The following is a 26,992-nucleotide window of genomic DNA, read 5'->3' on the forward strand; positions in this document are numbered from 1 at the left end:
ATTAATGACAAACTAATGATGTAGGTTCATGACAATAAAAAAATCAATGCAATGTAAAAAAACTTCACTTACAATGACTTTTTTTTTTTTTTTTTTTTTTTTTTCAATTTGTAGATTTCTATTGGTTGATGTCTTTGGAGATTGTTTAGAGGTTGAGAGACTCATTTTGAAAAAATTGGAAGATCAGGTGTGCAGCTAGTTCCTAAGCCATGACTCCAATTCATCAAATTGTCCAAAGATGAAAATCAGAACAATTAAACGGATAGAAAGGAAAGCGCAGTGACAGATACAAAGTATCAACTCATTTTATGGATTCTTTTCCATTGTCATTACTTATCCATAATCACATTGATCACAGTAGAAAGGAATAATTCAAGTGAAGTCAAGGACAGAATCACCATGGGTACATGGTGGCCTCACTAATATTTTTTACGTATGTGTATAATTTTTAAAATACTAGTTAATGCCCCCCCTAAAATTATCCTTTTATAAAAATTTCTCTAATACTTTCTCTCTTTTCCTTCAAAGTTCGTACTCTTCTTCTTTTTCTTTCAAATTTTTTTCACTCTCTTTAAAAAATATTTACATTCCCTTTCTTCAGTCAATCCTAATTTTTTTTCCTTCAAAGTTCTCTCATATTTTATTTTCCCTTTATTTTCTTTTTCTTCTTCTTTGTTGTTCTTTTTTCTTTAAAATTTTCTTCCTCTTGCACTCATATATGATGTATGTACACTAACATTCTTTTCTCTTTTTACTTTTATTTTTTTATTCTCTTATTCTTTAAGTTTATTACTGAAATTTTATACACTTAGGGTTTGTTTGGTTAAAAGACTCACCTCTGAAAGCAAAACAGTCATTTTCACTTGTTTTGCTATTGTAGCTAAACAAATGAAAATAGAATTTTTTAAGAAAAAAAAAAAAAACCAATATGATGTAAATACTCTTCTTTAAAATAATTTAAACAAATTTTTTATGAAACACTGTGCAACAAATTAGTTACCAAACACGTTTTTGTTTCAGAATAAATAATACCACCGAAAAAAAAAAAGCAATTAATTTTAATTTTTGCACCGTTACTATCGTTCTATTTTTCAGTGTGTTGTCTTTGTTGCACTGTTAGTTGGGAAAAAAAAACACAATATAAAGTTCACTGTGCCCCCAAAACAAATTATTGGCTCCGTCCTTGAGTGAAGTCACTTTGGATCACCCGGTTTCAGAGCATGATCTTAAATTTGGAAATTCTATATGTAAAGATATCAAATCAGCAGCAGATCAGAAAAATAGAGAAACCATGCTTCTCTGTGAGAGTACATTAGAATAAACTCACAAAATTCTGAGTTCAATAAAATGATTATCAATGTAATCAGGAATTGAACCATTTATTGAGCAATTTCTCAGTATCCTGTGCCACAAAAACATAAAAACATGGTCAGCTGACAGAACCATAAAATTTGGTAACATCTTGGATGTTCTCCATGAAATATATTCATATTCAACTCACAGGTACTTCAAGCCTTTCATATCCTGTAGATCAGGGAAACTCGAGTTTGATCCATTCAGATCAGATATTCTCCTGAAAATCAAATGCAACGGATCAAATTACTTCGTTTTAACTGTAAAGCATTCAATAGCTTTTAGATGGTTAGATTTTTGCTCACAATTCTTTTAAGTTTTTCAGGTTGGATATGGTAGATGGTAAGGGTCCCTCCCCGAATGTTCCTTGCATATCCCTGCAACAGATTGAGTTGAACATTTATTTATTTGAGATATGAACAATTAGCAATAAAATTTAAGAAGAAATTTCGTTATTTTCTCCAGGTGGGGGAAAGGATTCGCTGATCAATGAAAAGAAGTATCATACTCACAGTCTGCTAATGTTCGTCCAGTTCCCAATCCAATCAGGTATCTTCCCAGATAGTTTACTCCCATCTATAGTACTGCAGGAGTAAAAAGTAATAAAATTTCTGAAACTCAAGATCATAAATGCCAAAACAATTAACACTTACAATTCCGTTAAGTTCTTTAGCTTGCTGAATTCAACTGGTAGTGTTCCCTTAAAATTGTTAGCAGAAAGACGGCTGCAGAAAAGCGTTTGTTATGCATTTGAAACCGCATGAGAAAAATCAGTCCAATATTGGCAAGAATGTTTATTTCTCCACTGACTAGTGTCTTACAGTCTACTCAAGCGGCTCAAATTTCCAAGGTTAGGAGGAAGAGGTCCTCCAAGCTGATTATTTTCCAAGACCCTAGATAACAAAGTTAGAATTAATTCAAGATAAAGCTTTATCTATTACTCCAATACACATCGAACTGTACTCCATCACTTACAGCTCCACAAGGGTAGAAATGTCACCAATTTCTTTAGGAATCGAACCACTGATTCGGTTTACCCCAAGGGACCTGTAGCGTACCAATTATTAAAGTTTAGCCAACCAGTCCAACTACTCCATAAATAAATATCTAACAAGAAAATGGCCCTTAAAGATTTGAAACAATATAAAAAGAAACTTACAGAAAGGTCAGAGGGAGTCGAGAAAAAGATGTAGGAATCGATCCATTTATGTAGTTGCGAGTGAGATCACTGTGTTGATAAAAGAAGCCTCACTTAGTTTCTATCAGTTTCAGACGGTCACCTGATAATAATAAAGCGCCAATCTTCCATATGGGTTATACCATATGTTGGAGGGATTATAGTTGTAGAAAATATGGCACAAAGTTTAGTTAAGATTGCATTCTATTATAAAATTTACAGAAAGAGATTCCTCCACTGCATAGTGTGGTATTTGACCTCAAATCATCATCAAATAAATTTACAATAGGGCTTAAGTTTATAAAAGTAGGCATGCTTGAGTGTGTCATCGAAATTGGAGTAACATGTTGTGCATTATATAGAATAATAACCAAAAAATGTTCCCATATATCCTTAATTTCAAACTACTAAGGAAACCAAACAGGCTTGCCTGCAATTAAGGACAACATAATAGACTTATCTCAGGTAACATTGAAGAATAGATACCAACTTAAAATTCCTAGGGACATCCCAAACAATAATAATAAATAAATAAATAAAAATAGTGCTTATAGTCTTCATAGTGTAGAAAATCTATTTTAAGTAATTTATGAATAAACCTAATACACCAACATGGCTGATGTGTCAGTATGCTGATGGATTTCTGAATGCAACTTAAATGTGTCACATACATTTCTTGCAGGTAACGAAGATTTGCGAATTCGGCTGGTAGTTCTCCTGTTAAATTTTGACCCTTCAGCAGGCTGCAATTCAAAACAAGGAAAACTGAAATCAGAGAAAAGAACATAGAATAAATAAGCACTGTGTTAAACCTAGGGATCATTATAGTCCCTAAAAAAAATTAATATGGTTAGGCCCGTCAGGTTTCACCGGTACATTTGTTCTTGAAAGTGGAACAATGATATGAACTTATGGTAGAGACAGGCATATGGTATCCAGCAGTGATATATCAGGACACTGGGACAAAAACAAAATATAGTCTAACTACACTCTAAACAAACCGAGAAAAAACTAATAATGGAAGCATGAAGGGCACTAGCTCAAAACCTGACAATATTCCATCGATTTATGTTGGTGTTTATCATACTGCTTGGTTTAGAAAACAGATCTCTTTTATGTAACAGAGCAATTAAAGTTTCAGACCAGATTAACCAAAACCATTGGAACTTATCATTTGTTATACAGATCAATTTACTCCTCTGCTTTTGATTTAAATTAAGCATAGTGCTCAACCGTTAAATGTGGTGGATCCCAACCTCAGACCCAACTTATCCCAATGGACGAACGAGATATATAAAAAGTTGAAAAGTGATAAAAATATTAGGGTTATCCCAACTAACTACTACGCATAAGGACTTATATTTTTTGCAGTCATTATTTCCATGCGTCCCGAGTATTGGTAGTAGTCTATACAAGATAAAGTTGATATCATATCCCATGTATTTAAATTAGTATGGCTTTCTTAATCCTTATTTGCATGCCTTGCATATATGTATGTATATTACAGGGGAAAAGTAAAGGACAGTAAAACACGGCCGTACATGTTTGTGACGTGGCAGACTGTATTGTTTGTGCAATTGCAAGCAACATTGCTATAACTCTTATCACGAACATTCCCAGTCGTAACATTACCCCCACTGCAAAATGCACGGTTAATGTTCCAGTGATTTATCTGCATCCGCAGTTCCGTTGATATCGTTTCAAGAGCCGCAACTGTTGCACACAAGTAGGTGAAATCTGGTTAGTATCAATATTAGCAAAAAAATTTATTAATAATTCCAAAATTTTAATAAAATATTTGTCACTTACAATTTCTTTTAAGAACAATAATTCTATCTTGGGGAACTGTTAACTGATGATGTAATCATTGTACTTTTTATTATTATTAATTTTTTTTTTTTTTTTTTTTTTTGATCGCAAACAACTTTTATGTCATATTTTCTCAACAGAATTCAGGCTATTAGGCCAGAAGTAAATTATTGACACTATATTTGTACAAGAACCATGCTATTCCCACCAATGGAAGTATAACAGAAACCATGAGCTAATTGTGATCCATAGGTGTGTGTAGGTGCAAAATTTTGCCCAACCAATAATGATCAGGAGAAATAACACAACTCACTCAATAAACAATAAAAATAAACAAGAACAGTATCTAAAGAAGCGTAGAATTGTTTGATCCTTTTATTGGAGGTCTGGGCCTCTATTTATACACAAAAGATTGGTTGAATTATGGTAGGACTCGCATTGCTTGTCCTCCTATTCTTTCCCTACAGAAATTCTTTACAAATAGAGCTCCTTCCTTTGTATAATTTTCCTTGTGTAGTAGTTTCTTTCTTTGCTGTATCCTTCTTCTAATAGGACCAATTTCCTTACAAAGGATTTGGGCTATAAGTAACCTGATCCATGTGACATTGTTAACGGGCTGAATCTCTTGTTTCGGGCTTGAGCAATGCTACAGAGATTAATTATCTGCGACCTTGGGTTAGTGTCTTATGACGTTGGGCTGTCAACGAGCTTGGACTGGGCTTTGAGTAGGATGGGCCTCTGACATTTGTGATGGGTATTTACATTGCGATGACGTGTACAGTTCTCATTGGAGGGAGATTTTTCCCTCCACACTTTGCCCCCAATTCCCTCTTTAATTGGATTACGGCTCCTATTAAAAAGGGATTTGAAGTTGCACGGTTGTCTATTTTACAAAAAGACGGTTCGAAGATTGCCTATTGCCATTCTACCTTAAGAGATTCCATAAGGGTTACTTTTGCTCTCACTACGTTTCTTGCATTCTTCATTCCGTCGTCTTATCAGGTTAATTCTTCATCTTTTTCTCTTCGATCTTGCATTATGAGTACTTCAACTACTCCTGAACGTATTGAGATCGTAGATTCTGAGTCCACTCCCTCGTCTTCCCCTAATCTCATTAGGGTTCCCCCACCTAGGGTTTCGAACTTCCTTAAACCTATAAATGACTCGGCTAATCAGCCGGGTGCTTCCCCGATCCAGGCTGAAACATCCACCTCTGGGTCGGACAATATCCTCACTAAGGAAGAAAGAAATGCAATTTTATCTATTCGTCGCATCCCGTTCTCCATTGAATCCGTAATGGGAGAATTCGAGATTCCCGAGGGGGTAAAAATTGCAGAATACCCCAAAGGCGCTGATTTTTACCCCGGCGAGGGCGTCGGAGAAGATTAGTTGCTCCTCTCTGTTGGGCACCTCAACGCTCTTAGGTTCCCCCTTCATCCTTTCCATCACTTAGTCTTCAACAAATTAGGGATTGCACCCCTGCAAGTAAACCCTAACTTCCTTCGAGTAATCTCGGCACTCCTTATTCGCTAGTGGCAGGAGAGTTTTAACCTGACTCTGGCTGACTTGCTGATTACTTATTCTATTTCTAAGCATGGAACCGAACCTTGTCGTTTCTTTTTCACTTCCCCCTTGCACCAAAGGATATGTACAGACCTCCCTACTTCTGAGAAGAAGTGGAAAGAGAGGATGATAATTGTTAAAGGGAGATGGGTCGTGCCCCAATCGAGCAAACTCCCAATCCCTCGCAAGTTCGAGAAGTTAGGTATAGAACATCCCCCCTTTCTTCATGAAGATTGTTTGGCTGTTTCCCATGTCGAGTCTTATTCTTTCGATATATTTACGAGTTTCTTGGTGTTTTTCCAACGACATTTCCTTCTTCGGCTACCAAGAAGAGGCTTTCCTTCTTGGAAAGACAGGTTTGGAGCGACCCTCCCTCGGTCAAGAGCTTACTCACTTTTGCGAGTCTTAAAGCAGTTGCTTTCAGAGCTGTAACCACTGATCTCATGGACCTCTCACTTCCATCATTTGACAGCTTACCCATGACTGAGGAAGAAAAACAGAGGGCTGAAGCCTTGAAGAGGAAAGCTGCAGAGAATGCTCCGCTGACTATATTGTGTACAAATAAGCAGGAGAAGGAGATTGACGAAGTCCCTTTGAATAAAAGGGCAAGGCTGAACCCCTCTTCAACCGCGAAACCCAAGGGTGTTTCCAACCCAAAAAGCAAAGGGAAGAAAACCGAGGAGATTAACCCTGAGGATGAGGTCAGCGCCTACGTCCTTGCCGAGGCTAGGGCACCTTGGACTCCATCCTTCTCGAGGGCTGACAAGTCCATCCTCCATGTGGGTGATTCTATGATAACTGACCCATCTGCAGCACTGGCCGTCACTCGGGGAATGTGGCTCCCCAAGGATGAAGAAATTATTGGCAGAATGGGGTTGGAACAGTTACTCCCATTTGCCCCTGTTCGAGCCATAGAGGTTTGCTCCTTCCTTCATTTCCATTGTCATAATTGTCTTACAAACTTTCTTACATTGTTATTATCTCATGACGCAGGGCTTGTATCATACTATGGCCCTCTGTGCTACTGCTGAGGCTCAGTCTCTTTCTCTTAAGAAGTTGGAGAAAGACCTCAGTAATTCTGAAAATAAGGCATCCCATGCCATTGCCAATGCACAAATTGCATATGAGGCTCGGGATGTTTACAAGAAACGTCTGGCTACTTCTGATGCCAAAGTTGAGTCGCTGGAGGCTGAAGTCCAGCGCTTGAATGATGCCCTTAGCACCTACATCGTTGTCGGGAGGCAGATGCAAGGTCGTTACTCCAGTCTGGTGCGCTTGTCAAGTGCAAAAGCTTACCGGTTCGGCTTCAATCAAGGCTCAGGCCCCAAATTGATGGATCCCGATGCCTTTGATGTGAACATGGGGGTGTCCTTCCCTTATACAGAGGGTCCGAAGGCTCAGGAGGCTGAGGTGCTTTTTGCTGAAATGGTGAAGGCTCACCCGGAAGATCCTCCAAGCTCATCAACTCCTGTAACTCTTGGTCCTTCAATTCCTCCACCTGCAAGTCTAGCTGTAGTAGATGCTTTCGAATCTGCCCCGTTTAATCCGAAGAGGAAGTAGGATCAAGCAAATATATATAATTTTTTTTTCCCTTGTAATGAAACAATTTTGAGAATAAATGATATATCATTGTTTCTTAAGCTGTGTTTCTTTTATTCTGCTTCGACTGAGTATGCTTGTATGCTTCTGATATTGCACTCACTCTGCTGAGAGATTTTTTTTTTTTTTTAAAAAAGGAAGGTAATCTGCCTGAAGGTTCCTTATTTGTTTTAGTCCGAAGCAAAATAAATAAGAGGTTTTCCAAGCCGGACACTCAGTGTCCAAGGCAAGGTTTTTGCTGAGCCGGACACTTAGGGTCCGAGGCGAGATTTTTGCCGAGCCGGACACTTAGGGTCCGAGGCGAGATTTTGCCGAGCCGGACACTTAGGGTCCGAGGCGAGATTTTGCCGAGCCGGACACTTAGGGTCCGAGGCGAGATTTTTCCGAACCGGACACTTAGGGTCCGAGGCGAGATTTTGCCGAGCCAAAAAATTAGGGTCCGAGGCGAATGAATTACTCCTCGGCGCTGAGCCTGAAAGAGGTTTTCATATATATATTCTTCTCTTCATCGTTTTTTTTTTTTTTTTTTTTAAAAAAAAAAAAAAAAAAAAAAAAACAACTTGCCGAGGACTCAAAAATGATAGGAGGCCAAGAAAGCGAGTAACAATGGCTGCGAAGTTTCCTATTTATTTACTTTGGAGACTTTCCTCCATTGATACTCCCTTCTTGGCAATCATACGTCATGGACTACGCATATATTAACCACATTTCCTTTCTATTTTTATCCGATGTGGGACAAAGAGTTTTAACCATAGGTCAAAACGCATGCTTTTTAATAACTTGCTTTCAACATTGCTTTGTATAAAAACATAAAATTGCATAATCATAGTGTAGTATGAAAATTTCTTTGCATAAAATTTGAAAATTTCAAATTGTTTTCTTTACATAAAAATTTTCAAAATTTTTTTCTTTGTATAAAAACTGCATAAAAATTGCTTTCTTTGCATAAAAATTGCTAATGCATACTGCGATTGCATAAAAATTGCTTTCTTTGCATAAAAATTGCTAATGCATACTGCAACGCAAAATTGCATAATCATAGAATGATGGTATGGCCCCCATTTTTATGGAAAGAAACAAATAGAAGCAAAATAAAGTAAAGCATGGCTGACTGTGGGCTTACGCAGCCTTATTTGTGAAGAATTCTTAATAAAATTGACAAACTTAACTAATGGAAATACCGTTTAAGGTGTATTGCATTCCAAGGACGCACAATGGGACGTCCGTCAGCTTCGGCCAAATGATATGCTCCCTTCCCCACTACTTCGGTAATCCTGTAGGGTCCGGTCCAATTAGGTTCCAGTTTCTTTACATGAGCTGTCTCTTGCTTCAGAACCCAATCGCCTACCGCAAAGCTCCGGAATCTGACATGTTTGTTATAATTGTTGCGCAGCTGCTGCTGATATGAAGCAAGCCTAATTGCTGCAGTATCCCTTTTTTCATCGAGGAGGTCGAGACTATGTTCGAGCTGCTGACTATTGTTTCCTTCAAGCAACAAGGATGTCCGAAGGGTTGGAATTGCCGCTTCGGTTGGAATCACTGCTTCGGATCCATAAGCCATGGCAAAGGAACTCTCCCCCGTGGGCCGCCGTGGTGTGGTTCGGTACGCCCAAAGCACCTGAGGGAGATTCTCGTACCATTTCATTTTGAGTTTCTCCAATTTCTTCTTTAAATAACTGAAAATGGTCCGATTAGTTATTTCAGCCTATCCATTCCCTTGTGGATGACTAACTGCAGCTAACTTTTGTATAATTCCATGCTCAACAAAGAATTTTCTTGTACTTTTATTGTCGAGGTTCTTATCATTGTCCATCTTAATGACTTTTGGGACCCCAAACCGGCAAATGATGTCGTTCTAAAGGAAAGTTTTTACCTGCTCATGGGTCACACTTGAGTAGGCCTCGGCTTCTACCCATTTAGTGAAATAATCTGTAACCAGCAGCACGTACTCCTTTTGTTTCACAGTCTTGGGTAACGGGCCCACCATATCAATCCCCCATTGTGCGAATGGCCATGGATTTGCCATTGCATGCAAATCTTCGGCAAGTTAATGCTTCATGGGACCGTGACGTTGACATTTGTCACACCTCTGAGTATACTCTTCTGCATTCCGAGCCAAGTACGGCCAAAAGTAACCTTGAGTCAGGACTTTATGCGCAAGGGATCTACCCCCAGAATGGTTGCCACAATCTCCGTCATGGATTTGTTTCAACACCACAAGAGCCTCAGTAGGGCTTAAACATTTCAGGTAAGGACCTGAAAATGACTTTCGGTATAACTGATTGTTAATGATGGCATATTTAGCTGCAGTGAGACAGAGCTTCCGTGCTTCGGACTTCTGGTTTGGAAGAAGTCCATGCTTGAGGTAGGCTTCCAATGGATCAATCTAGCATGGTTCTCGAGGAATAACTAGAATTACCATTACTTCCTGCGGAGGATTAATGCTGGGCTCGTCCAGAACGCCAATCGGCACAATCCGAGTCAGATCTTCATTTGAGGATGACGCTGATGTGGCCAATTGATCTGCTTCGGCATTCTCAACACGAGGTACCTGATAGAATTCGACCTGATCGAATCCCCGTGCAACGTTCTCTACAGCTTTTTTATATGCTTTCATTCTTTCATCTTTGGGATGGTACTGACCTGTCACTTGATTTATAACAAGCTGTGAGTCACTAAAAACCTTTAAGCAACGTACCTGGAGGCTGCTGGCCAATCGAAGACCAGCAAGTAACGCCTCATACTCGGCCTCATTGTTCGTAGCCGAGAACTTCAAACAGATAGATTGCTGCAGCTTGATGCCTTCGGGTGTTGACATTACAACTCCTACCCCTGCACTTGCTTGATTCGAGGAGCCATCGACTCGAAGTTCCCACTATAGTTCAAGGTGTACCAGCTCTTCGAGAGTGTCTTCATATTCAAGAAGAAAGTCTGCTACGGCCTGTCCTTTGTGCGACACCTTTGGCTCATAAGTTATGTCGAAGGAACTAAGCTCGATAGCCCACTTGGTAATTCTCCCAGATAGATCGGGCTTAGAGAATATACCCCGTATAGGATAGTTGGTGAGTACCACAATGCTATGAGATTCAAAATAATGCCGAAGCTTCCTCTTGGCATAGATCAAGGCTAAGATGACTTTTTCTGCTTTACTATATCGTGTCTCCACATCTGTCATGGTCTTACTTGTGTAGAAGACTGGATATTGCCTCTTTCCTTCCTTTCTAATCAATGCTGCACTTGTCGCTATATTAGAAATTGCCAAATACATAATAAGAACCTCCCCGGGTTTTGGAGCGGATAGAATTGGTGGTTCGGCCATATAACCTTTCAACCGACTGAGGGCCTCCTGCTGCTGAGGTCCCCATATATCTTTATTCTTAGATCGTATAACATCGAAGAATGGTTTGCACTTATCTGACAATCGGGATATAAACCGGTTGAGGGCTGCGATCCGACCGGTAAGAACCTGCACCTCCCTGCGATTTTTTGGTTCCTGATTCTGGATGAGGGCCTTAGCCTGAGCCGAACTTACCTCTATCCCTCTTTTATTCACTATGTGGCCGAGGAATTGACCTGATGATACCGCGAAGGAGCACTTGGATGGATTCAGCTTCATGTTGTACTTCTTCAAGGTATTGAAAACTTCCTGTAGATGTTTCGGATGATCTTCTTTCTTCACACTTTTAACCACCATGTCATCTATATATGCTTCAACTATCTTTCCCAGCAGATTATCGAATATCTTGTTAACAAGGCGTTGATAAGTAGCTCCAGCATTCTTCAGTCCGAAGGGCATGACCCTGTAACAATAAGTCCCCTTTTCTGTAATAAAAGCCGTTTTTTCTTCATCTTTGGGATTCATAGGAATTTGATTGTATCCCGAGTATGCATCTAGGAATGTCAGCCTCTCGTAGCCAGTAGTAGCATCAACCATCTGATCTATCTTGGGCAGAGGGAAGCTATCTTTAGGGTAGGCTTTGTTAAGGTTGGTATAGTCTACACAAACCCTCCATTTTCCATTCTTCTTTTGTACGACTACCACGTTTGACAGCCACTGTGGATATTGCACTTCTCGAATGAAACCTGCTTGCAATAATTTGCTCACTTCTTTAGCTATAATGTGATTGCGTTCTGGGGCAAACCTTCAGTATTTCTGCTTAACTGGTTTGAACTCCAGATCCACCTTCAGACTATGGCAGGAAACTAAGGGATCGATCCCTACCATGTCCGAGTGATCCCACGCAAAGGCATCTGCATTGCTTTGGATAACATCAATTAACGTTTCCTTTTCTTCGGACGTGGAGGAAGAGCCTAGATAGGTAACCTTCTGAGGGTCGCCGAGGAAAACTTCCACGGCTTCAAGGGTCTCCTCGGTGGGCTTCGCAATTTCCTCTTCCTCCTCTACCTTAAAATACTTGGGCAAAGGGCTCTGTAATTGCTATTTGGGTCCAATTTTGGAAGCCACACCTGGTTGCTGTTGAGTCGACACTCTCTTTGCTTCAACTTGTGTCAACATATAGCATTCCTTCGCTACGATTTGATCGCCCCACAGATTAATTACTTCTTTCCCGTTCGGAGATAAGCACTGCATCACCTGGTGATGGGTGGACGAAACTCCTCTCATCCGATGTATCCAGCCTCTTCCCATGATGAGATTGTAAGAAGGATGGATCTCTGTTAAAACAAAGTTCTCCTTCAGAGTCCTCTTCGCCGCGGTTACGGACAAGTCTATTACTCCAAGGGGATCTACTCTTGTGCCATCGAACCCCATCAACGGGCTGGAGGTAGGTCGAATAGATGATGACGGGATCTCTAACTGCTCAAAGACCGTCTTTGTGATTATGTTAGCGCTACTTCCTGGATCTATCAAAACCCTCCGGATCATACAATTGGCCACTAAAAGACTGATGACCAATGGATCCTCGTGGGGGAGTTGAACTCTAGATAGGTCGCCATCTCCGAATCCAATACTGATGCTACCCGAAGCGATAGCACTGACCGAGGACATCATCCTGAGCTTGTGGGCTGCCCTCAGTCTGGATCTGTATACCTTCTCGGACTCTTGATCATCTTCGGACCTGCCATGTATTGCATGGATGACTTTTACTTGCGTACCTTCCACCTTGCGGGGATAGACCTCGCAGGGCTTTGCATACTCCTTTGTCATGAGGTAATCCGTCAACTTACCTCTGGCGATCATATTCTCCACCTGTCGCCTGAGGGATCTGCAATCATTGGTTGAATGCCCATAATCTCGATGATAAGCGCAATGCTTGCTTTTGTCCCTTTGCTTCAGGGGTTGCTTTATTGGCTGCGGAGTTGTGAACTTCATTTTATTCTCTTGGAAGAGCCGAGCCAAGGTAGTTCAGAGAGGTGTAAATCCTTCCTCTACCCTTTGCCTTTTTTCAGGTGCCTGGGTGATCGGCGTTGAGGAACGTTGGCTTTTTTGAATCTTTGGGGTTGGAACTCTTTCTCGAGGCTTGTTTTCCACTGTCACGAGGGTGGCGTGCTGCGCTCAGTGGGCTATATTTTCCTCAAGCCGAATGTAGATCTGGGCCCTGGCATTGAGAGTCTGCATGTCGGGAGGAAAATACTTGACTAAGGAAGTGTGGAACTTTGCCCCCTGAATCATCGCGAGTTTAAATGTCTCTATAGCAGTTGCGGGATGACAATCCGCTATTTCTGAGGCTTCCATGTTGAATCTTGACAAGAAATCCTGCAATGTTTCCCCCCTTTTTTGCCTTACGGTGAAGAGGATGGCAATGCTCTTCTTTTGCTTCTTATTTCCGCAATACTGTGCCAGGAACATGGTGCATAGAGTTACGTAATCCGGGATGGACTTATGCGGTCTATTCCTGAACCACTCTAGTGCTGCTCCTGTCAAACTGGTAGGAAAAACTCTGCATATCCAAGGGTCATTACGATCATCCAAAGCCATCTTTTGAGCGTAATGATCTAGGTGTCGAGAAGGATCCCCTGTTCCATCAAACTGGGTGAAAGAAGGCATAGTAAATTTCTTGGGCCTCTCAACCAGATACACATCGTCAGTGAAAGGAGTTTTGACCAAGGAATTTTTGTGTTCTCTAGCCATCTCGGCAGGTGTCTGAATCTTCAGGAGTCTCTTCTCGTCAAAGGCATCTTGAACACCTGCACTATCTGGGATTCCATTGGACCACACCGTAAGCTTATGGCTGGATTCGACTTGCTCATCCTGTGTGCGACGAGGGACGTTATCTGAAGCCGCAACCTCGGATCTTGCCCTCCGTTGTTGCTGAACCTCATTCGGCTGAGCCTCATTGGGTCGTGCCCCATTAAGTGGAGCCCCATCAGGCGGAAGTCCAGTAATCGGAGGAATATTCTGACTAGGGGGTGCTGCTGTGTCACCCACTGGTGGCGGTGGTGCCAACTGAGCCAGCGCCGTTTACAGAGTGTTATTCTGCTGTTAAAGCAAGGCGATCTGAGCCACGCTTGCTTCGTTTGCCTGACGAAGTACGTCAAACTGGTGTAGAAACTCTTCACGCATTTTCTGCATCAACTCCGTCTGTTGATCCATTGAAGATCCTCCATTCGACATTCTGGATGGTAGCTGCAGGATTCACTTGTGAAACAAAAAACAAGAGTGGGAATATATTTGCACACGTTTCCCACAGACGGCGCCAAAGTGTAGGTGCAAAATTTCGCCCAATCAATAATGATTAGGAGAAATAACACAACTCACTCAATAAACAATAAAAATAAACAAGAACAGTATCTAAAGAAGCGTAGAATTGCTTGATCCTTTTATTGGAGGTCTGGGCCTCTATTTATACACAAAAGATTGGTTGAATTATGGTAGAACTCGCATTGCTTGTCCTCCAATTCTTTCCCTACAGAAATTCTTTACAAATAGAGCTCCTTCCTTTGTATAATTTTCCTTGTGTAGTAGTTTCTTTCTTTGCTATATCCTTCTTCTAATAGGACCAATTTCCTTACAATGGATTTGGGCTATAAGTAACCTGATCCATGTGACATTGTTAACGGGCTGGATCTCTTGTTTCGGGCTTGAGCAATGCTATAGAGATCAATTATCTGCGACCTTAGGTTAGTGTCTTATGACGTTGGGCTGTCAACGAGCTTGAACTGGGCTTTGAGCAGGATGGGCCTCTGACATTTGTGATGGGTATTTACATTGCGATGACGTGTACAGTTCTCATTGGAGGGAGATTTTTCCCTCCACAGTGTGGGAATCATTTTTCTTTGTACAAAATAATAAAGCTCAATCCAAGATGTTTTTTCCTTTTACCTAGATGTTCATAATTAATGTTCATGATACTTATACATAACTAAAACTGTGCAGTAGAGAAATTATTACGTCCTGGAATTTTCAAAAAATAATATAATATTCATAAGAACCTAATTACCTAATTACTTAATGAGAGAGAATAATATCTTTTTTATCCAAAAAAAATCAGTAGGGGCAAGACTGTATAATGGAGTATTTTCAAAAATTTAGTGGGGGAATTTTTTTAATTTTAATAAAATATATAGATAATAATACAAATAAAATAAAAAATTCGGCCCCACTGGGCCTATGCTAGGTCCATGGTTGTCCGGACCAATCAAGTGCTGACACACAAGTAAAAAAAATTAAATAAAATCAATACAAAACTCACATTTGTTTAAGTATCCCAATGTGATTAGCCGAGATCAATGTACATGCTTCGGATGGGAGAGTATGGCACATTCAAAACAAACAAAGTAATACGGTGATTTATATTTGACCAAATCATTCTACAAAACATAACAGACAAAACAGATGACCTTACTACCAGGGGCGGAGCCCCGGGGGCACGTGCCCCTTAGCCTGGTCTCGCTTACTATAATTTAGGCGGCAAAATAACCCGAGCCCAGCCCGAAATTTTGTAGGTTTAGGCAATGTTTTTCTAATTTTGGTTTGAGCCTAGGTTATATATTTTGAACCCGAATTCAATTCAGGCAAGCCTTAGGTTGATATGGTTGAAGCCCGAAGCCCAACCCGAGACTGAAAATATTATATATATTTATAATTATACTTAAGTCACAAGAGTGTAGTAACCAAGTTAGTATTGTACTTGGAATTTATGCTTAAGGTTTCAAGTTCAAGTCATGGGTGTAGTATTAATTGACTTATTTTTTGCATACAAATTATGTATGGGTTGGGCTTGGGTTGAAAATTTTTTATATGGGCCTAACCCGAGATGAGTACCAAGCTCGCCCTAGTCCTAACTATAATATATATACTAAATTTATATATTTTTACATGCATATATGAAAAAATTCATATAATGCCCCCCCTAAAATTTTTATTTTTTAAAATTATCTCTTAAATTTTGTATTTCTTCTCTTTTTTCTCTTTAAATATGTTTAATTTCCTTTAAAACAAGTCAAATTTTTCTTTTTGAATCAAATTCCAATTTTTTTTTCCTTTCAAAATTCTCTCATTTTTCTTTCCTTTTTAAATTTTTTGTTAACCATTTATTTTTCTTAAATTACTCATTGATTGACTTATTATTTTGAGTAATTTTTCTTCTCTGTCTCTTAATTTATAGAATCTATATTTATTATTGTGATTATTAATTTTTTTTTTTCTTTTTTACACTATGTCCCCCCTGAAATTTAATTTATGGCTCCCCTCTGCCTACCACCTTAAAAAATCAACTGGCATCACATTACACACATATTTAATACAATACAGTTGGTCTCATCTTCATGGAGGTGGGGTAGATATGCAAGATCAAATTTCCTTCTTGCGTTTTCTACTGTTCTCTTTGATTTTTACCACTATTTTTGAATTTCACAGCCAAATGGTGAAATTTCACTTACAATAAATAGTAGCAAATTTTAAACATGTGAAATTGCATCATTATAGTAATAAAATTAAGGGTAAAGTACAAAAAATCCCCCTCAACTTGTAGCCATTTTCAGTAAACCCCTTTATTTATTTTTTTACCAAAGAACCTCCCTTGACTTTTAGCATTTTTCCAATAAATTCTTCTTATCTAATTTTTTACCAAAGAATCCCCTCAACTATCTGAGAAAGGTAAAATAATTGATATTTGGACCAAAATACTCTTTTATTTAAATATTAATTCTCCCTAAGTTCAAAAATTTATATCTCACAAACTAAAAATTGTAAATAATATATGCACAGAAAGTTTATGAAATAAGGATTCTATAAATATAATATTTGTGCAACAAAACTTCATCAGAGAGAAATAGGCAATCAATTTACTCCAACAATCTTATTTTATTTTTAATACTCGAGATATTTGTAAGAAAATTTTTAGAATTATTCATTTACACATGGAGCATAATATATATAAAAAATTTAGCATCAACAGGGTTCGATTTCATGATATATCATATTTTGCATTAAAGTATTTTCATTCTTTTATAACCTTAAAAAATCAAGATAATATTCGGTCTCTATTGGGGCTTATTATTATTTTTTTTTATATGTTATGCTCCATATGAAAACAAATAATTATGAAAATTTTCTTGCAAATAATTCAAGTATTTTTTTAAAAATAAAATAAAATAAGATTATTGCAGTAGATTTTTAGATTGTATATATTTCTTTGGTTATGAAGTTTTGTTAAACAAATCTTATATTTCTGAAATTCTTGTTTTATAAGCTTTTCGTGTATATATTATTTGTAATATTTGGATGTACAATTTTATTCTTTTAGATAGTTGAAGGGGTTCTTTGATAATAAAAAAAAATAGATTAAAAATTTATTAAAAAATACTGATAAAAAAAATTAAACAAAGGGTGCACCGAAAAGAATTACAAATCTAGGGATTTCAGTGCTTTGCCTTAAAGTTAATAATTGATAGTGATAAAATTTCCTACAAAACTGCGACTGAATTTTTTTCTTTTTATTTTTATCCAGATACATAACAGCAATGGTGAAACAGTCACATCACATGTATTGCTTGACCGGTCTCAACCATTTAACAGTATGCTTATCTGATTATACAATAGTCAAATAAATTTTGGTATCAATATTTTTATTGGTGATAGCCATCAATGTTAAATTGTTAATCAGACACAGAATCAACCATGTAACGTTTGCTTAGTCGAATATATATATTCTCTATAAATATTTGAAGGGTAAAGTATCTGGTTATAGAATGGTCGGTGAGTGGGGGGGTTGGGACTTTTATCAATTTTCATATTTTAATGGTCAAATCATACACTTGCTCCATCTTTGACGGGTCTGTATTGGTAGGTAACAGGATAAAGGTTGCGATGGTTGGCAGATTTATAGTATGAGTATTGCTATTTATAATAATTTTTCTTACATTATAAATGTCTGATTTATGATGCACAATATTCTCCATGTTAATACAAAATCCAAAAGATTTATATTATGTGTGGGTCATCGTATTTATGCTTAAGACGTGGGTTGCGATTCTTGCAATCACATAGCAAGGAAAGTGGGACCAACCTCCAAAGAGTGTACTTTGATAACCAGAAGGCGCATGATGCAATTATTGCTATCCAACAGAGTCAAAAAATGGCGGATTTAAGGTAGGGCTGGGCTAGGCTGGGCTCCAGCCCACCCAAAAAAAAAAATTTATTACAATGGGTAAATCTGGCCCCCAAAAAAAAAATTTATTATTAGTATTGGCCCACCCAAACAAGCTCAATATTAAAATAAAGGCCTAATCCAAACAAGCCCAAGCCAAACGGGGCCTAATACATGAACTAGTGCTACGGTCCTAGCCCTCCATTCTTGACAGTAATACTTAAAAAATAATAAATTAATTAATTAATTGAAACGTGAGAATCTTGAACTGCCTAATCTCCTCTGAGTTTGTGGGTCAATGCTAATGAGATAAAAGATGGATGACCACCAATTTCAATACAGTTCCATGGCCATTTTGCATTGAATTATGCTAATCAATCAAAAGAAACACTTAGAATTTTGAATAAAACGCATCAATTTCCAGAGATCAGAAAAGAAAAGTAAGAGCATATATTCATTGGTGAAGGTCTTAATTTATGGAAGCAAAACAGAGAGATTAATGAAGATAATAACAGAGAAAGCACACAAATGGGTTAAGCTGATAGAGAGAGTTGGGAATTGAATTTGTACCTTCTTCATCTGGTAGAAGTTGAGCGACGGATCTAAATTCAGTAAAACAGTTCAAAACCAGAGATACAAAGAGAAGATGAGTGAATATCTTCTTCAAAGTGGTGGTTGACCCTGTGTTGAAGAGAGACTCCATCTTCTCTGCAACTCCAATTCGGCCGCTACATATATAGAGAAATTCAGAGAGAGATGGGGGATGGGATGGTGGTCAAAACGGTGGGTTGGGGGGCAAGGCGGGAAAGAAAAAATGGTAATTGGAACATAGAAAGAAAAAGTAGATTTATTTGAAAGATTGAAATGTTCAAAACCCAAAGAAAGACTTTTGAGAAAGATCAAAAGGAATAAAAGAGGGCACTTGGATTATGTGCACACTGCAAAGTCTCTAATTCGGGGAGTAAAATACGAATAATATTGTATTCAGAATAATAAGGGTCATTACCTACAACAAAATTAGATTTATGTTACATCGCAATTAATTCGATGTGAGGACAAAATGGGACCCCATTTAACGTGATGCGGTACAATTGATTCTCTCCATTAGGAATTTATTCCACTTGCAAACCCTCTACAAATAAAGAGATTTTTATTTTTTATTTTTTATTTTTTATTTTTTACAGTACATGCATTATGTGCTTGCCTCTGCCTTTTAATTAATTAATTATCTCTTTTTTTATGAATATTAATTATCTCTTTTTCATATATAAATAATATACACACAGTAATCTCTCTTGTGAGCAAAAAAAAAAAATAAAACATTATATTCACTTTAACACCATAGAAAAAAATATTGACTTAAGAAAAACACGAAAGTAAAACAAAAATCTAATCATCCAAAACCTTACGACACTAAAAATTAAAACGTGACAACTCACTCATCCTCACATCCGTAAAACCATGTGCAGATTAAAAGTAAAGCAATCTTTGATTGAATTTCATGTATCATGGGTTGATGGACCAGCGCAAACTTTTAGAACTCTCTGCTTATATTTTTACATATCAAAATCTGTTATTGTAAAAGCCTTCAAAATATAAGTCCGTTGTAGAGGCACATTATGAAATTGCGTAGGAGTTCAGTTTCGACTCACCAAATCTCTCTAAGTAAAAAAACAATAAAGACCACATAAAATAGTGACAAATCCGCTCCTACTGAATTTTTTTTTTCTCTATATTTTATATTTTAAATTTTTAAAAATTTATGAAGTTAACTCCATTGAAATTACAAAAATAAACCCATCATATAAATTTTTTCCCACGAATTAAAAAACCACCCCCTCACAAATATAACCAAAAGAATAAAAAAAATAAAATAAATCTATATACTTTCGTCTATGTAAATCAAGGAGTACCAAGACTCCAAAGTCCAAATATCCAAAACAGATTTACCATTCAAATGAAATTATCAAAAAAGGGCAAAAAAAATCATCAAATCTGATATGCAATCGAAGCCAAGAGAGATGGGTTCCACCATGAACTAACAATCTAAACTATTGGAATCCATAGAAAGGAGTAGTGATGGAAAAAAATAATAAGAAGAGTAGCTAAATTCTTTTATTTTTATCAGATTTTTATAATTAAGGTAAAATAGTCACTTTTTTGTTATTTTACCATAATTATATTTAATGGTAAAAAAAGAATGAATAAGTTTCTTAAAATAGAGAAAATAAAAATTAATTAACTAATTGTATTAAAATTACAATTAAAAGTGACTATACTTTCTGCTCATTAGTGAGCGCGGACTTTATATATATATATATACATAATTTTGTATTTATGTAAATTTGCTGAGCTAATTTAATAGATAATAAAATGAAACCATTATTTTTCTTTTCTTAATTTTATATTACTTTGTATATTTTTCCTTTAGTCTATGAAAAGTATGTATAATAAAGAAACGGCAGTTGTAGATGCTACATAGCCATGATGCACTTAATTTCTTCTTTGTGAAGTCATGCACTCAGTTTGAACTTTGAAAATGCATGCACAATTTGAGCCTGAGAATACAGGTGGACTCTCCTTTGTGAAAGCGCTCCTAGCCTTTCCCCAAGAATCCGTCTGAACCACTGGTGCTGGTACAGGTGCCTGCTGAACCTGTGGTTGGTTCCGGAGTGCAGCTGTTACCCCAGCCTCTATAGCCCGAGCAACAAGGTCATTGAGGTGAGGAGGAATCTCTGGATCTCTGACTTGGTCCAGAGTCTGTTGAACATTCTCCTGTTCCTCCTGAAACTGATCCATGTCATCTGGAAACCCAAGCTTTTGTTGCTCTTCCTCCATTTGCTGATGCTGTAGGAGATATTGTTGCCTACGTGCCACTCTCCTTTCTTTCCTAGTTCCTTGCATGTTCTGTCCATTTCTAGCGTTAACCATCTGTTAACACGAAAAGATAGACATCAGTACCATTTCTATACGAACCATAAGGAATACAATGAATCCTAACTTAAGCTCAATTCAAGAGAACGCTACGCGGAAGACTTAATATGAAAACATCCTAGAGACACTTGAACCTGGAGTGCTCTGATACCAACTGTGATACCCCTCGGATCCGAGACACGGGTTGATCAGGCCCAGGCCCAAACCCGAGGGAATATCAAACAATTAATATTTTATAACGAACACGGAATACAAAATGAATTAAGAAATGAAAGTTTAAAGCTGAAAAGAAACTAAAAGATAATCCTTAAATAATTAAATACTTAAATTTGATAAACCAAATATCCATAATTTGAACAACTCGGGAATCCATCTCTAGTGGACCCCTAATAAAAATCTCACACTAAATGAAAGTAAAATGAAAGATAAAACCCAAATCCAAGATCTGGAAAGAAATCCTACATCGTCGGTAGAATGGAAGATCGTCTCTGCTCAGCACGAACAAGCTCAAGCCTGGAACTGACGTACACCTGAAAAATAGGAGTGGGTCAGGCCCACGAACAAGTTCTAACCTACTATAATCCAAGCAGAGACTCGATACGCATGTACATACTAAATAGTTCAACAATAACTAATAATCCGTACATAAATATATCCACACTACTGGACTCTCGCTAGGCCATGAAAGGGGTCTCAACCTGGATAGAAGGCATCACACAATACACACCTGAGTGGGCATGAGTACCTAAACCTAAACAGGGTATACCTCAACCTTCACAGTCAGCTACACATCCAACTGCATATACGCACCCTAACCGTCGACACTGAGACTCAAGCTCATGACACGGTAACATAAAAATATATCTAAACTCCGTTCCTAACCATCCACAAGAAATCCAGTAAGTCACTCGGCGTATTCAACCGTACCGACTTATATATATAAGGAGGATTGTATTTTATAATCCGTGCCCTTACTCCAAAATAGGTAGGACTTAGCAATTTGAGCTAATCCAAACCTAGTATGTCACCGTCCCATACCGGTACATACAATCCAATCCGTCCAATAGTTGATAAAGCATCGATAATAATAACAACAATATCAACAATTCCATACTAAACATAATAGAATGCATTAGCAACCATTCTTAAAAATACCAATAATTGATTCACACTGAAAATATAAATATCAATGTCAACTACTCCTTACTATGCATATTGAAATAGATAATCAACATGCTTATTTACATTCACAGTTGATAAAATAATGACCATATAAATGTCAATACCAACAGTTCCAAACTAAACATGTTAGAACAGATTAACAAACATGCTTAAGTAAGCCAATTCAGAATCCATAATTTGATCATACAGGGCTTTATTTGTAATTATGACCTATTCCCAGTTTCCATAGAATTAACAGAGCCTAAATAGATATTTTCCCACTCAAATCTATAGCATGCAAAATAAATATAAGTAATCTATTATACTTATAGTTTCCTGTCCAACAACTTGACGCACTAACCGTTAAATTTAATCATCAACTAATTTTCAGTGAAATATAAATTTTTAGCATAATTTCTATTTCCATGAACATATAATTCGAGTGGACAAGCTCTCACAGAAAATTTCTAATATAATTAAGAAATTAGAAACTCCAAATCCACACAGTCTACAAGACATTCGTAATTAACTCCATGTAATCCTAATGATTAATGCTTTGTGTCCAATTCTATGTTAATCTGGTCTTTGCATATTTATGTTTACCCTAGACCACTCCTAAACCATCCATTACAGTATTCATTCTCCACTAAAACATATTAAAACAATCACTAGGAAGCCTAATCACTGAAAAGTGGAAAAACAACCAACAGAACCAAAAACCCACGAACAAACAACCTGGAGCCTGCTCCAGAATATTGGAGCCGCCTCCAATGGCCCTGGAGCCGGCTCCTAGACCATTGGAGCCGCCTCCAGTCCAAGGAGAGCCGGCTCCAATCCAATAGGAGCCGGCTCTCTCCCTCCTCTTCTTCGTGTTCTCCTCTCCGGTCGCCGTTTACGCCTCCGACACTTCACAGTATAGGTTTTCAGAGAGTTTAACTTAATCCCAGAAGATTCCAACCCTTAACTCAGTCCTTATTATGCTACTAATATGGATTAAACCAAGAATTAAACAAGAAAGTTCAAAGTTAAACAGTTTACAATTTTTAAACCAAATTCAGTTTCAGTTACACTCTAAACATGAAACAGATAGCGTTTTTATTTTTAAACATGTAATTCATCCTGGAACCATTGAGTACGCAAAGCACACGAGTATAAGGGAGAGAGTAAGGTTAGAACTTGCCTTTTGAGATTTTTGTTAAAAATCTCTACGTTGTCTTCTACGATCTTCGACGATTCCTCCTACAGCTTCCTCTGTTCCTCGTTTCTAATTCCACAGACGTGTTTTGGTTTTATTATTTTTTTTCTCCTAAGCAGACTTATCTTATATATTTATAGGCAACCAAAACCCTAAGTCCAATTACATCTAAAGTCTGAAACGCGGCCCATAAACACAACCTAGTTTATACCCTGTCGGCGCATTAAATTAAACCTAAACAGAACTAAACCCTAACCACACTTTTATACCTAATCATAAATTAAAACATGTAATTACTAATTCAATTAAAGAAACAATAAAATTCCAAGTTAATGTAAAACAGAAAATAACATACAATGTACAGAAAATTGAAGCCAAATAAATAATTAAAACAATTAACTTAAATAATCACAATTATGTAAATAATTCAAATAATTAGTTAAACCAAAAAAAATAAATAAACCAACTAATTAATTCAAATAACACAAATAAGTCAAGTAAATCAATTCAAAACAATTAATGAACCCAAAAACAATCAATGAACAGAAAAACAATTAAACAAAATACCGAGACTATCCTTTTGAAAATTAGGGGTATTACATATCTCTCAGTACATATAATATTTCAATTACCAGATTTGTTGTTTTTATTAAATTGCGTGCCCTGATTTAGTACCTAATGAATGGTTAATAGTTATATATATATAACTTATATATATATATATAAGCATAATGAGACAAATCTAAGTGTTTTTCGTGCATGCCTATCAGTAGTATAAAGAATGAAATTTTATTTTTTATTTTTACTTTTGATTCTGCGTAAAACGAGGTGCCAAATTGTAATGATACATTTTGTTTTGTACATGATTACATATGCTTATTGATATACACCTACGCTACATATATCTATGATATTTTTGGGCACTCACTAGCAATTTAATTAATTATTTTTGTAAAATATGTGTGCATAATATGGTGGGTAATTTAATATTGAATTTATTACTAAATAATTAAATATTCATATTATAGAAAGGTTGATGGCTACCAAAGTGGCCTAACCATAATGATTAATGGATATTAATTTTAGTGGTAAACATAATTGCAATATTTCATGAATAATGATGCTTGTAATTTTTTGTAAAATTCATGAATATTAGGTTTATTCAATTATTAGAAATAATTCCTTAAAAGGAATTAATTTTTAAGTGATTAAATAAACATTAAGGGTTTGTATGTAATTTTTAATTGGGTAGATATAGGATATTCAAAGGTAACTTGTCTATTTAATTACTTAGTGCATCACCAATGAAGCTATATATAAATAAATACATCTAAGTGTTTTTTTTTTTTTTTTTGTATTTTGGGGTTACTACCCAAATGGGTACCATAGTTGTACAATGTATTTATTTATTTTTATATGTGTTGTTATCTCAAAGTATTAATGTTAGGAGCATTTACCTTATTATGATTATTTTATTACAGTATCTATTCCTATTTCAGTGAATTCGCATGCTTCATCTGTTCCAATTCTTAATGGGATTAACTTTTTAGAATGAAATGAGCAAGTTCAGTTCAACTTAGGTATGATAGATCTTGATTTAGCATTTCAAATTGAGAAACATACTGCTATTACTAGTGAAAGCAGTGAGGAAGAAAAGTCTCTCCATAAAGTTTGGGGGAAATCGAACAGATTGAGTATTATGTTTATGCGAATGACTATTGCAAACAATATCAAAACAACTCTTCCCCAAACTGATAGTGCTAAGGAATATTTGAAAAATATTGAAGAACGTTTCTGTACTACAGATAAGTCTCTTGCAGGGAAATTAATGGCTGACCTTACTACTATGTGTTTTGATGGTACTCGAAGTATGCATGAGCATGTTCTTGACATGACTAATCTTGTTGCAAAATTAAAAACTTTAGGGATGAATGTGGATGAGACTTTTGTCATTCAATTTATTCTCAATTCCTTACCTACTCAATATAGGTCATTTCAAATTCACTATAACACTATTAAAGACAAGTGGAATGTGAATGAATTGGTCAGTATGTTAGTTCAGGAGGAAGGAAGGCTTAAGCAACAAGATAATCATAATGTTCATCTCATGACTCAAGAAGCTATAAAGAAATTTGGGAAAAGGCCTAGAAAATGTATTAAGCAAGCAACACCCCAAATAAAGGATTCTGATCAAGCTACTCAAAAGAAGGAACGCAAGAATGATAAGTGTCATTTTTGTAACAAATCTGGACACTTTCAGAAAGATTGCATAAAACGTAAAGAATGGTTCGAAAAGAAGGAGATTTCTTTCAACCCAAACCACAAATCCAAATGATGATTTCTTGTTCACAGGGAATAGGGAGAAAATTCCAGTTGAAGCCATTGGGACATTTCGTTTAGTTTTAGATAGTGGATTTCATTTAGATTTGTTTAAAACTCTTTATGTTCCTTCAATTCCCCGTCTTTGTCCAAATTTGATGTTGATGGTTTTTCATTTAAATTTGGTAATGGATGTTTCAGTTTGTTCAAAAAATCTCAATTTGTTGGTTCTGGTATTCTTGTTGATGGTTTATACAACATAAAGCTTGATAATTTATTTTCTGAAACACTTTTTGACCTTGCATCATAATATTGGAACCAAACGTAGCTCAATTAATAAAAATTCATCTTTCTTGTGGCATAAAAGATTGGGTCATATATCCAGTGAAAGGTTAAAAAGATTAGTAAAAGATGAAATTATTTGGAATCTAGATTTTACTGATTTTATTGTGTGTGTGGATTGTATTAAAGGTAAACAAACCAAACACACAAAGAAATGAGCCACAAGAAGTATATAGCTTCTTGAAATTATTCATACAGACATTTGTGGACCTTTTGATGCTTCATCTTTTGGTGGAGAAAAATATTTTATCACCTTTATAGATGATTTTTCACGTTATGGATATATCTATTTGTTGCATGAAAAATCTCAAGCAATGAATACTCTTGAAGTATACATAAATGAGGTTGAAAGGCAACTAGATAAAAAAGTGAAAATAGTAAGGTCAGATAGAGGTGGTGAATATTATGGAAAGTATGATGAAACGGGTCAATGCCCTGGACCGTTTGCTAAATTCCTTGAAAAGCGTGGCATTTGTGCTCAATATACTATGTCAGGCACGCCACAGCAGAATGGTGTAACTGAAAGGCGTAATTGTACTCTTATGGAAATGGTTAGGAGTATGTTAAGTAATTCCTCTTTACCCATATCATTGTGGATGTATGCTCTTAGAACTGCTATGTATACATTAAACAGGGTTCCTAGTAAGGTAGTTCCAAAAACTCCATTTGAACTGTGGACAGGAAGAAAATCTAGTTTAAGGCACCTGTATGTTTGGGGTTGCCCAGCGGAAGCTAGGATTTATAATCCACATGAAAAGAAATTGGATTTTAGAACAGTTAGTGGGTACTTTATTGGTTACTCAGAAAAATCCAAAGGGTATAGGTTTTACTGTCCTACACATAGTACAAGAATTGTTGAAACCGGTAATGCCAGATTCATTGAGGATGGTGAAATCAGTGGGAGTGATAGAAATGAGAATGTGATCATTCAAGAGTTAGGGTACAAATCCCTTTACCCACAACTTCTAAAGAAATAATTGTTTCTCTAGT

General features: G+C 36.8%; 1 protein-coding gene across 2 annotated transcripts in view; it reads right to left on the reverse strand.

Moving 5' to 3' along the window:
* Positions 1–19,010, reverse strand: part of LOC132308635 (probable LRR receptor-like serine/threonine-protein kinase At1g53440) — a 44,709-nt gene extending 25,699 nt beyond the window's left edge. The window contains exons 1-11 of one of the 2 annotated variants that reach the window (XM_059806774.1): positions 18,622–19,010; positions 4,072–4,243; positions 3,202–3,273; positions 2,513–2,581; positions 2,329–2,400; positions 2,175–2,246; positions 2,007–2,078; positions 1,866–1,937; positions 1,659–1,730; positions 1,502–1,573; positions 1,328–1,402 (exon numbers count right to left, since the gene is read on the reverse strand). In XM_059806774.1, the coding sequence (XP_059662757.1) occupies positions 1,328–1,402; positions 1,502–1,573; positions 1,659–1,730; positions 1,866–1,937; positions 2,007–2,078; positions 2,175–2,246; positions 2,329–2,400; positions 2,513–2,581; positions 3,202–3,273; positions 4,072–4,243; positions 18,622–18,754 (953 nt within the window). In that variant the 5' untranslated portion in view covers positions 18,755–19,010. The remainder of the gene's footprint in view (positions 1–1,327; positions 1,403–1,501; positions 1,574–1,658; positions 1,731–1,865; positions 1,938–2,006; positions 2,079–2,174; positions 2,247–2,328; positions 2,401–2,512; positions 2,582–3,201; positions 3,274–4,071; positions 4,244–18,621) is intronic. The other variant, XM_059806775.1, reaches the window with a different exon arrangement.
* Positions 19,011–26,992: the final 7,982 nt, after the last annotated feature.

The sequence above is a fragment of the Cornus florida genome, unplaced genomic scaffold (genome assembly GCF_030987335.1).
Source record: "Cornus florida cultivar Cherokee Brave unplaced genomic scaffold, ASM3098733v1 CherokeeBrave_3.0.0_Hap2_Chr05, whole genome shotgun sequence".
NCBI classification, from domain to species: Eukaryota; Viridiplantae; Streptophyta; class Magnoliopsida; order Cornales; family Cornaceae; genus Cornus; species Cornus florida.